At 41.0% G+C, this 12,519-nt stretch overlaps 1 protein-coding gene across 2 annotated transcripts; it reads right to left on the reverse strand.

Moving 5' to 3' along the window:
• Nucleotides 1-594: 594 nt before the first annotated feature.
• On the reverse strand, nt 595-10,457 carry LOC118785580 (endoplasmic reticulum junction formation protein lunapark-B-like). 2 transcript variants are annotated; one of them, XM_036540358.1, is made up of 14 exons: nt 10,344-10,457; nt 9,130-9,227; nt 8,578-8,619; nt 7,706-7,893; nt 7,203-7,261; nt 6,978-7,018; nt 5,902-5,982; nt 5,748-5,799; nt 5,421-5,630; nt 4,383-4,488; nt 4,031-4,101; nt 3,419-3,580; nt 2,941-3,057; nt 595-1,680 (listed from the first exon to the last, which is right to left on the reverse strand). In XM_036540358.1, exons 2-14 carry the CDS (start codon nt 9,154-9,156, stop codon nt 1,451-1,453), a joined length of 1,386 nt encoding a protein of 461 aa, XP_036396251.1. In that variant the 5' UTR covers nt 9,157-9,227; nt 10,344-10,457; the 3' UTR covers nt 595-1,450. The 2 variants fall into 2 exon arrangements, with proteins under 2 accessions (XP_036396251.1, XP_036396252.1); XM_036540359.1 differs by lacking the exon at nt 2,941-3,057.
• Between the last annotated feature and the right edge of the window lie 2,062 nt (nt 10,458-12,519).

A 12,519-nucleotide genomic window follows, 5' to 3' on the forward strand; every position in this document is an offset into this window, starting at 1 on the left:
ACCTCACCTTGTGTTCCTTAGATTATAAAAATGAGCACGCAAATGAAAATTCTATTTAAAAAGCCTGAGTCCCCATGCTTAGCCACTTCCAGTCTACACACTCCGCCCTGTGTGTAAGAAGTCTCCCAGCCTGTGCCAGCCTGACACTTTTCGTCTGTCTGCCCTGCTGGAGGAGTGAGGACTGAGCCAAGCAAGAGTGATGGAGTATTTTCAGGGACTGCATCTCAAAGGGGCATTCCTCAGGACATGGGGAAAAAACTGAGATTACATTACATTGCATTACATTCATTTAGCAGACGCTCTAATCCAGAGCGACTTCCAGCACAGGAGAACGGACGTGCATCCATCCACATTAAATGATCAACAGCACAGCAACATATGGAAATAATGAATTTCTGTGGCAGACAAAGAGACCAAGGGCAGAGGACTGGAGCAGATTAAAGTTCTGTTCAGGTTTACAACCCATTTTAAAAGCCTTTACAGTAAGATTTTCAGTTCTTCAAACTACACATATGCAAACTTTACCTAGAAAAATCTCTTACCTCCGCAGCCATTTCAACCAAGTGGACATGAACAAAGAAAAAAAAATGGGTGCCAGTTTTAAAATTTTTAATGGGTGCACCATGCACATAATGAGAAAAACCGCCATTCACAAACATCTGTCATTCATATGACAGCCTGCAGCCTTAAAGTGAAAACAATTTTATTTCAGCTAAACTAGGACCAGCTGAACACACCTACGCAGGCAGGTAGTTTGAGACACCCTTTTAACAATAAATAAAAGCTTCCTCTTGGCTTCTTATCAATGTACACTTAATATGTAAACATGGAGGTGGCCTGACAGTGCCAAGAGTACCCGAAGACCTTACAACACTTCCATAAAAGGCACAGTATAACAGATTTAAATACCAATACAAATTATAAATAAGTTTTAAAATGTGTGACAGGTATTAGCCTTAATTTATACTGTTATATGCAACAAAGCACATATGTAAAAAAATGTGAAATAAAGTCAAACAAAACAGTGCTTTTTTTGGCAAGTTAATTATTCTGCTCTTCGAAAAATTAATAGAAAAACTATTCTCTTGATCACACCACGTGCATTAACTCGGTAACAGATCTAACTTGCTCTGGGCATATCTGCTCTATTTTGAAGAGTGCTAAACACTTCTAAAGCCCCAGCAGAGGGCAAATGAAGACAACCGCTTTTATCATTACCCCACTAAAAAGGAAAAAAAAATCCCTTTACCTCAACTATAGCTTTACCTACCCATTGGCTCTCCTAAAGCCTATACTTTGCTTATTCACATAGAGTGTCATGGGTAAACTAGTGCCACCTGGAGAAACACTTGCTTGAATGTAAGCAAATCAAAGAAACAGAAAAAAAAAAAAAAAAAAAACAGAAAATATCTTCACCGATTTCCTGTTTTGTGTTCAAATTTTGTGACCATCACTCTATTTGCGTTTGTGGGACCTCTTGTTCCTCGTCAGACTTCTCAGGGGGCGTCGTCTGGGGTTTCTCGGAGGGGGTCTCCTCGGACTGCTCCGCGGGCGCCTTCTCAGATTCAGGGGTTCCTGGTCGTTCTTCCTCAGGGGCTTCTCCCTCTTCTTCTGCCGGCTGCTGTTCCCCTGATTGGGGTTCAGTCTCAGCGGAGGGTGTTCCTTCCTGTTGGTCTTCATCTGAAAATCAGACCAGTTACACCTGTTTCAGGAAGCAATCTATGCCTGTGCCCTGACGTCATTTTCATAATCTCATCTTAATTTCTCTTTGATCTCCCAACTATCTGCAACAAATGTGTAGCAGACCACGGAGGGCTGATTAAAGAAATGTTTGTGTAATTATTCACAAAGCAACAGAAACAGGAGCATCTGGTGTAGCTGATGTAGTGTGAACGTTAATACTGGAAGAAGCCAAAGCTTAACGAAATGACAGAGAAAAAGGCATCACAGAAAGGTCACCCCTTAACCTCTCACCAAATCTAGCATCAAATTGAGCAACATGGAGTGAACTGTTCCATTAAAAGTTAGGAGGATGGGATGCTTCTGAACAGCCCATATGTTGCAGTTATGGGACAATGACTCTCTGTTAGCTGGAGCCCAAACTCTCAGATGGTGATAGAGGTTAAGGAGTTACACAGCTATCGATTAAATTATAGACCTGGTACTAATTATTTGCTGCATGCAGGTTTCTGTCCAGCCCATTAAAACTACACACTACAGCGATCCAGCTGGCAAATGCTAAAGCTTTGGGCAATCCCAGGGTTCTGTGTATTTCCATCTCCAATTCCTAAGATCCAAAGAGTGGGATCAGTATGTGCTGGTTCTTATAGGAGCCAGAAAAATATCTGAAAAAGCAGACAGAGAATATGAACCGAGTCAAAGCCTTCCTTCTCAAAACAGAGGTAAGGAGCTCACTTAAGAGGGGGGAATCTACTTTTACCTCCATATCCAGACCTTTGTTGCATTACAACAAATCTTCCCCTAGTATGTGACTAATTGCAAGACTGTTAAATTGGATCAGTTACAACCACCACAAAATCCAAATCCAAATCACTAAACCGTTTCATTTCTCAATTTCACTCGTGATTAAAGGAGAGCAGATTTTTGGCCAGTGAGCTCCATTTCACTGCTGACACAAGTAGTATTTTACAGGAGTATGACAGCAGGTGTTTTTTACAGTAGCATAACATAACTGATTATCGTTCCCTTTGGGGGTGCATGTGTCCTTTTAGATCAGCTGCAGATCAATGTTAGAAAGCGTTATTGATCAGATTAAGGGAAGAATCTTGACATGGTGAAAATCAGCAGAACTGAAATTCAACAATTACTCCAACAATTAACCAAGAGAAAAATTTTCAAATGTAATTTGAGGATAATTTTACGGGACTAAACGTTATTGGCGAGGTAACTGCAAGGCATCAGACTGCGTTAAGACAGAACCTTTTTGCTGGTGATGGACATTGTCGAAACTGTGAACTTTACTCCAAGGAGCTGTAGCTAAAGATACCGAGGACACCCTTTTCTGACGGCCTGGACCACCCCCTTCGCTTTGATCAGCTAAAAAAAAAAATGAATGAGGCTAGGTTCTATGATATAGCGAACAGCATGTTGAAATTTCACTATACATATCATGCAAGCAAAGAGTAAAGTAATTCCATTTTAATATGTACTTCAAAAGAATGATGAGATATTAAAACAAATATCAAGATGGAATATTTCAAAAGAAGGCAGTTGAGAAAGCTGAGTGTATCCTATCTGTGACACTTCTCTCCATTATTCAGCTTGCAGAAACCTTACGCTTTTTCATCAATAAAATTGCCGTGAATGGTTCCCTTCCCTTGCCAGTACTACATGTAGCACACATGTAACAGACATGTAACACACTGTGTACACAGGCGTTACGGAAACGGGGGGGTACCTGGGGCATCGTCCGTGTCGCTGCCTGCAGGAGTAGCTGAGGGGCCCGGCGTTGCTGAATCGGAGCGCTCCCTCCTCTCAAAACTGAACTCTGGGAGGCGTGGCGCCTGGGGGCGGGTCTTCCTCGCGGGGTTCAGGAAGTAGCAGTACGCACATCTGAAGGCTGAAAGACAACACCAAGCACTCTGATGAAACAGCAGCACCAGCCTCACGGTCAGCAGCATATTCAATCTACAGAAGATGCACGACCGCAACTGACAGACACCACTGGTGGCCACAGACTTTGAAACCATTATGTTGCACAGCAGGCAGTGTAACTTAGTGGTAGTGAGCAAGACCGAAAAGGTTGCTGGTTCAATTCCCTGCTGGGACACAGCTGCTGTATCCTTGGGCAAGGTACTTAATCCAGAACTGCCTCAGTAACTATCCTGCCGTATAAGTGAATAAATGTAATGTAAATATTGTAACCTATGCAAGTTGCTCTAGATAAGAGCATCTGCTAGAGGTGAATAATGTAAGATAACGTAACAGTACTGTCAGACATCACAAAGCAGCTGAAGTTGCCATGTTCGATGGTGGCTGACAGACAGAGCAGCGTTTCTGTAAGCCTTACCGACGTATTCAAATTCCTCCTTTAATGCCATGCCATTATGGGAGCAGCACTGCTGGCATATAAGGGCATATCTGTGTGTACAAAAACAACAAAACAATATAAACTGTGGCTCACTTTTCGAGTTTGTCTATATGCAGTAAACTTCAGAAATACAATTTTAGTACTTAATAATTAATTATTTATTTTGGTTTAATTACAAAATAATGCACTTTAATTCAAAATTTAATTCTATTTAAAAAAATCACTAAAACGGAGTACAGCTTATACATATATTTTATACACATAAATTCTCATATAATAGTAACAGATCGTTTGAGAGCAGATGCTGGCATCTTTACAGAACAGCAGGGACCTGTTCTGAGGGCCGTCTCCGACGAGGTACTCGATGACTCTGTCCATGGCCCCTCTCTCCCGGGGCAGTATGGGCCTGGCCAGGGGGGGTCCCGGGGGGTGCAGGCCTGCCACAGCACACAGGAAGAGCACAGTCAGGGAGAAACCGGACCCACACGCACAACTACGCCACACCGTCCCTCTGACATTAACTGCAGAAGCAATGGCACATGCGTGAAATGGGAGATTTTTATATCCCTTTGTGAGCTGGGTATCCCTCAATATTCATACACAGGGGTCACACTGTCATAGTGAGCAGTGATTACTGTGATTATATATCAAGATGAATCACTCAAAGATGATTTCTGAAAAGCCTGGCATGTGTATCAGTGCCCTGCTGGTTTTTTCATTTCCCAACGTATGGACGCACTGTGGAAACTCTGTATGGAATCATTGTTCAGACTGTGAATCATTTACTAAACAGAAATGCGGATTAAATTTTATAAGATTAAGTTTAAGAACAGAAATAACAAATCCAGTTCACCACTCAAAGTGCAAAGTGCTTGCACATTCACAACAGCATATAAACAAACAAGATATTTTCATTGCTTGCACAACAGGTGTCATTAGTTTTAACAATACCAAACTCACTGAGTCACAGAAGCACAGCACAAGGCCAATAGAGCCTCTTTCTTAGGATGCTGATTAAAGCCTGAAGCACTCCAAGTACAAACACTTCTAAAATCACAGCTTTCCGCAGGATACCGTGCATGCTTTTTACTATGCATTCTGTCTGGGAGAAAAGACTCAGTTTTTTTAATATGCAGAAGAAGTCTAAAGCAGGACTATCTTCTAGTAGGATTGATTTATTATTACAATTGCCCGGCCAAAGCCATCATGTATGCATGTGTAAAAATAAACATGACACCTGCCCTGCTGGGTTGTGGACATACGAGACAAAGGGCAAGTAGATCAGTTTAGCAGATCCTAGTGTCCAGTAGTGCCCACCCCAGTGTCCTCCCTGCAAGACCCAACCCCCCCCCCTCCCCCCCGCACTCACCCACTCCTGGGATGGGTGTTCCTGGACTCATGGGCCTCCGCATCAGGCTCTGCTGGGCGGCCATGGCGGACAGGTGCTTCTCGGGTGGACCGCCGGGGGCCGAGTGGAGGGGCGGGCCAGAGGGGGTGGAGCCTGGTGTTGCCGGGGGGTGGGGCGGGCCGGAGGGGGTCCCCATAGCTGGAGTCCTGGGGATGTTCCGCTGACGAACTTCTAATGAAGGAGAGAGTGAAAAGCAACCACTTTTCATTTCTCCTCAATACAAAAGGGATTGGAGGATTTAAATTTCACAACAAAGGAAAACCATTTAACGGACATGGACTCATGTACCTTGGCCTGGTCTGGGAGTCATCTGGGGTCCAGCTGGTGTGGATTCATGGTCCTTCATGAAAATGGCACATTGGCATTTTAGTTTGAGATACTTTTAGCTTATCTACAAATCGATCCATTGATTCTTTTGTAAGTTTTGAAGGTAGAGACTTACTTTTTTCCTTGACTCTGGATCAAATCTTTCCAGGATCAGTTTAGCATTTTTGTAGGTTTCGGTTTCCATCACCTCTTCAAGCTATAAGTAAATGAACATTCCACACTAAGGTGACACTCAAATGTCATTTATATTGCAGTCAGTGTACTTGCACCTGACATACAGAGACGACATTAATAACAATATATTAATATAAAACAATATTAACATATTGTTCTATACTGATTTATGACAGTTGTTTACTGCCATAAATCTTGAAACAAGATATGACTTATTTCAACACAGAAAATTAACACCAAACATGAAAAAGTTATTAAAAGAAAACTTTGATGATCAGGTGTCAACTTCAAAGTTGCTTTCACCTACTGTGTTACCACAGCTACTTAAATAGCTTGATTTCAGGGAAAGATCAAATATGAATTACTTACATATAATAAGAAGGATAATTAGTGGCATGCATTAACATCCATAAAGGAATGTGTTAAATCCCATCAGCAATAATTATTGGAAGTTATTATACAAGACAGTAAATGACAGGCAATTTTTCAGAAGCGCTTCCTCTTAGCACTTATTGCTATTAATTTAAAAGAGGCCGTTAGGAGAGCGCTTTGCAGAATAAAGTGTCTTCGGCAATTAACTGCTGTCTACATTGATTTTAGATTATTTATTAGCAGGAGCAATTAGCTCGCTGTACAGTGCTGTGAAAACCCAGTGAAGGTAAATGGCGGTATGAAAATTCCTGTCATGGCCTGTACCAGCCTACCGCTCTTCATGGCCCTGCTGAGAGGGGTATCTGTACTGCCCACTGGGGAGAAATTAAGCGAGGATGCTTAAGTACACAAGGCATACTTGAACAATGAAAGGGACACAGAGAAGTCTAAAGAAGCTGTCTCTCTGAAAAGTAGCCCGTGTTTAAATGGAATCAGGGCAGATTCAGATTCAATGCATGCCAGTCCCAGTTTAAGGTCTTTTTTAGCTAAGAATGAGATAAATAAAACCAAAAATCTAATGACTAAATGTCTTCAAAGCAACACAGATGTCATGTATGGAGAAGGCACTTTAAAACTTAGACTCACTATTTTTCTTTTTTGGGATTTCAGATCTTCTAATTTTTCATCTGAAACAAAAACAACATTTACATCAAGTTGGTTTACATTTCAGAGGCCGGTATGCATTTCGAGTAGGATTTTCTGATTTGAATGATGAATGATATATGCTAATGTTAATAGCTCTCTGAAAGAAACAAGACCTTAAACAATTGGGTCAAGTTAGGGTAGATGTAGACCCAAAGAGAACCTTACTGTTTCTCTCTGTTCGTTTCGAGAAAAGAAAAATCAGCAACTTCCTCATGAACCACACCCTGTGGAAACACAAATGAAAAATACTTGAGCAGACAACATACTGCCTTCAAAAAAAAAAAAAACCCAACTCTTTTCTAGTATTTTAAAAGTAACTCTCAACATACGCTTATATCACATTCTAAATCTAGTAAACTATTTACAAAATGTCTTTATTCTATGAGTAAAATACTGCACTCCTGTAAAAATATGGAATTAGTTAATCCATGAACACGCTTTCACTTGATTACCACTAATTATACATGTGTTCATTTGGAGACCTTAGCTGTTTTAAAGCCATTTTGATTAGATGTATTTACAGAAAAATATACTGATGGTAATCTACTTATCTTAAGAAGTTATGACAGCGGTGACATAATATGCAATTTCTGGTTTGGGAAACGAGAGGCATGAGTGTACTTACAGCAGCAAAAAGAGAAAAAAACACTGGTGCTCTGTGTACTTACAGTATGGGAAAGGTGAAAAAGGGCAGAGCCCATATGAGCCGCCCTGTCCACTCTTCAGGAAGACACCAGAGATACACAGTTACACAGGTAATCAGGTAAAGCAGGGAGGAGTACAGTAGCAGTCTTCCCACCCACAACTTCAACAGTCTCTGATTTTTTTCTCTGAATTCTTCAAGGTGCTTTATGTCCTGCGAACACGGCATACTTCCCATTAATAAAAACATATAAACTGTACACATAAATTACAACTCAACATCACTTTTAATTAGCATTTATGTAAATTTGGTTTGCTTTGTAAATCACTGCAGATAAGCATATCTGCCAAATGAATGTTAAATAAAGTGAATAATAACATTAATAACAAGGATTATAATCTTACTTACATAAAATGTCAAAGTAAACTACGAGTATACATGACCAGGGAGGAGACTATGTCCCTTGAACAAATAAAAGATGTTTTCTGTGAGACTTGTGTAAAGTTTGCTCATTTTGAAAAAGATTTCCTCTAGAGTACTGAATGTCTGAGCCACCTGTATATTCAATAGTCATGGACGGCAACACCAAGCATTTTCTTCGGTGCACAATCTCCTCTCAATGACATCTCAAGGATAACATTTCTTGAACCTGCCTGCACTATGCTGGACCAAGAGCATGTGTGTCTGTCACTCTAGGGATCATAGTGAGTGAAACCCCAGTCACTGTCTGACCCAGAGCCACAGCCAACACCCGCCCCAAAAAAGAAATTAAAAAGCAGCGTCCAAAAATACAACCCTCCATCTAACACAATCTATATCTCTGCTGCATAACCATTCTGTGACTCTTCAGTTTGAGAAAGTACATTTAACTCTGAGAATAATGATTAAAAAGATTACCTTTTCTATACCTTCCAAAATCTCCACTGTGGAAGGCTTAGCCTGTTTAAAGGTGGACAAAAGTAGACAGATTAAACTTGTATTTCTAAGAATATTTGGCCATAAAACATAGAACTCATTATGAAAATTAAAGCTATGGGCCTTATTGTCTTATTGTCAGTGAGTACTTGTGGAGGATAGCCATGAGTACACAATTTTAAAGATTTTTTTTGTTCATGCAAACTTTAACTACATCACACAACCTCTGTACAAAACTGTACTGTACCACTTCCATTACCGCTCCCATCTCAAACAGGGAAAATGCAGGCGGTTTTCCAGCTGAATGAAACTCTGAAATGGCTCCACTGTTCATCTGTGTGGCACTTTCAAGCCCATTGGGGGAAAGGCCAAGGTAAAATCTTAAGTCAATGGTGCAGAAACACAACAGGCCGGCAGTGGAAAATTGTGTGAGACCACATAAGGACTAATATTACGTGAAAAACAGCCACACAATTCCACCCAGAGATTGTGTGGTCTTACAGCAAATGCAATGATCTTAATTTCCATACTCACCTTCCACCGTGACACTACAGTTCCCATGTCTTTTGACTGAGCTCAGTGCTGTGAACACTTTTTACTCCTGCCACTGACAAAGTAGAAGGGCTCTCTACCTGCAGACAAACATAATATTGAGCCTCAGGGAGGGGGCATTATGAAGGCTCATTGGCATTGAAGAGTAGTTTAACTGTTCAGCCAAATTAGCCAAATATTAGGACAACTCACCATAGTGGTTTGACTCAATATCCCCAAGGAGTTTAGCTGTATTTACTATTTCCTTAAGTGCAGAAAGTAATAACCACCTTATTTATGACAGCCGACCCCATTATGACGAGAATGCCTGAATAATTCATAGCAAACTACTGTTCAACGGCACATTTTCACTATAGTTTTAGACTTCACATTTTCATCTAAAACTCTGTTCAAGTATGATGGTATGCAAGCAGACCGTTTTTAATAATATTAGCCAAACACTTAATTTTCCATGGCAGCTAGCAAACGGTACTGATATGTAACTTTTTCTGGTTAGCCTTCTCGCACTTTGGATTGATAAATGAAACGTTATCTTGTGTCAGAGCAAACAAAATACTACATCCACCCCTATCAGTCGCTAGCCAGCTGTCTAGTGTCACACCCTAAATAGAAAGGACCTCACACCAGCGTCATCACAACAATAACTGAACTTCGCCATCTACTTTAGCAAATACTGCTAGCATGGATTTTAAAAGCAGACAACTGAATGCACCTAGTATGCCCGCTGAATAACACAGCTCGCGAAAAAATGTTCACTAAAAGTAATGCAAAACATGCTAAGTAAAGCTAAAATCCGTTTGCATGGAGCCAATAAAATAAACCTTATTAATTATGTAACTATTGAGAACGATTATTACTTTACTACGCTGGCTATCTATTTTAGCAATCTGTTTAACACGATCTGGGTAGTTTTAGCTAGCTAGACCACTCAACAAGCAAACTACACAGATAATTGTCCAGCTAACAGCAAGCTCTGATTTTATCTAGCCAGCTACACTGACATCTTCCACAAACATTCAGGCAACGTTAGCTAGCTAACCGTTAGCTCACGTCACACACAGTAGCATGCTAAAGCACAGGCCCACACCTGCTGCTGATGCACACTTACAATCGCAATAATGCGCGTAATTTACTGGCTGGGTTACTGATATATACTGATCCGACTGTGGAGTGTGCAGACTGCGGCTATGCGTTACCTGACTTGGGCAAGATGCTCTTCCTCCTCACAGCTTTGCTGTGTGGAAGAGCTCAGCTAACCTCCCACGGCAACTACGCAACGCAGCTCAGGCATGTAGGTCCTCCTCTTCTCGGTGAATCGCCACAAACCCTTCCCGTCATCCCTTGCGATGGAGAATTTCGATGCCTGTCTTCGTCACGTGATAAGGGTTTACCCAGGGGCACGGCACCCTTGCGGTGTATGCAAGCCGCGGTTTGCCCAACCAAACAATGACTCATCAGCCTTTTTCAAATGATGAAGGCGAAGCGTGGAGAAACGGGACAAGAAACATGTGTACGTTTTGGGGTTCATTGCGTGCCCCCCCTATATGAAAAACGTGATAAAGGTCTGAACATTCCCATCAGGTCAGTATTATTGTTATCTCAATATATGCCCTCAGAGCACGTTCAGGTGGTCACCTGGAGAGCTTAAACCTTAAGCCGTTAATATTTTATGAGGGTATTATTATTATAAAATAAGTTGAAACAAAAAATGATTAATTCAGCTTTAACTCTGCTATGATTCCCGTCCACAACATGCACATTAATGTTGTTCAATGCAGAGAGGAGGGAAACTACAGGACGCTGAAGGGGCGTGTGTGAGGCCTTTATTGCCAGCGAGTTCATGCAACTAATGAAAGAATTTCAAATGAGCTTTTTTTGTGGCTAAATAAGAAAATGGGACTCTCTGGTATGGAATCTGTCAATTTTGTGTTCAGTATTAGGCCTATAGGGAAGGGCCAAGCCAAGAGTAACATCTACTTGGAAAATACAGTTAACTGAACCAGTTGATGCTATAGGGAAATACATTGAGAAAAACAAGTTACGCTTTTCAGAACATATGTTTGTAACTTGACCCTATCAAAAGTCATGGCAGTTACCAGTTAAGTTAGTCACAGATGTTCTTGATGTAGTAATGTGGATTTAAGCCGCAAATTAAACCTTTGATAATTTTACCTGAAATGATTGTATTCTTGTACCACAGGATTTACATAATTGATTTCAGTTCACAATATCTAAACAAGAGAACACGTGATGAATTGAGCATGGTGGACTGGAGCAAGTCAGTGTCACATAGGAACCAAGACTGCAACCAATAAAGGCCTTTAAATAGCCATTGTCAAGTGGAAAAAAAACACTTAAATTATGAAATGAAAAGGCTTCTTTTTGCAGTCTCTGATCATGTTCACACAGCTCCGTTTGTGGTTTGATGGGAACTCAGGGGGTCGACAACTGGGCTGAGGCATGACCGTGCTCTTTGTAAATCCATCCTTATGACGGCACACTGCCCAAGATGCAGTGTGTGTGTGTATGTGTGTGTGTGTGTGTGTGCTAGCCAGGATGTTAGCCAGGAGCCCTTCAAGCAGATCCTGTGTGTCTGTCCTCAACTGAGAGTGACTATGGCTGACACCTTTTTCAGATACGGTAAAGACTCCCCCCAACAGAGGTTAACCAGCTGTAACCAACTGTTACAAGGCACTAATCACAATTTTTGCCTGGAAGTTGAAATCTGAACAATTACTTGTCATGGCAAGTGATGGCACTAATACCTAAAATACATGTACTATATAGCATTAAGGTTTAGCCCTGTTCGTAAAAATGTTAAGGCCATGTTTTTAAAGGGAGTATAACTGTTTACCATGTGACTCAGCCCTATACCTGTTTTTGAATGAGTGTGCAAAATACATGCAACTCTGTGTTAATCTCTACATGCATGTGCAGAGGTTGCAATGTTTTTATTCTTTCTTTAATTTGTTTTCTCATAAAAGTGCCTGTGGGAAAGCATTCTGAAGCCCTCAGTGTCATCTTATAATATGTTACTTATTTCCTCACAGTACACGTTAGGGAGGAATTTCTGTCTCATTATTCCTTGACCTCCTGGGTCCTTTGTCCCAGATCCTTTGGTGGAGACAAAAGTCATGCTAAACAGCCACAGCACACTAATAGAAATTTGGTATATTTTTAAATCGCATAGGTAGTTATCACATGTAGCACATGTAACTTGAATCCCATGTAACCTGCATATCTGCTGCAGGTTTCAGGCCTCAGATCTCAGAGCACAGAAAAGCTCTGTGAGCTAAATGCTCGGATTTTAAGGGGCTGACATGATATGCTTTCTGCTTTCTGGTACGATTGATCTCAGCTATTCACGTGGCC

Source organism: Megalops cyprinoides, chromosome 11 (genome assembly GCF_013368585.1).
Source record: "Megalops cyprinoides isolate fMegCyp1 chromosome 11, fMegCyp1.pri, whole genome shotgun sequence".
Lineage (NCBI taxonomy): Eukaryota > Metazoa > Chordata > Actinopteri > Elopiformes > Megalopidae > Megalops > Megalops cyprinoides.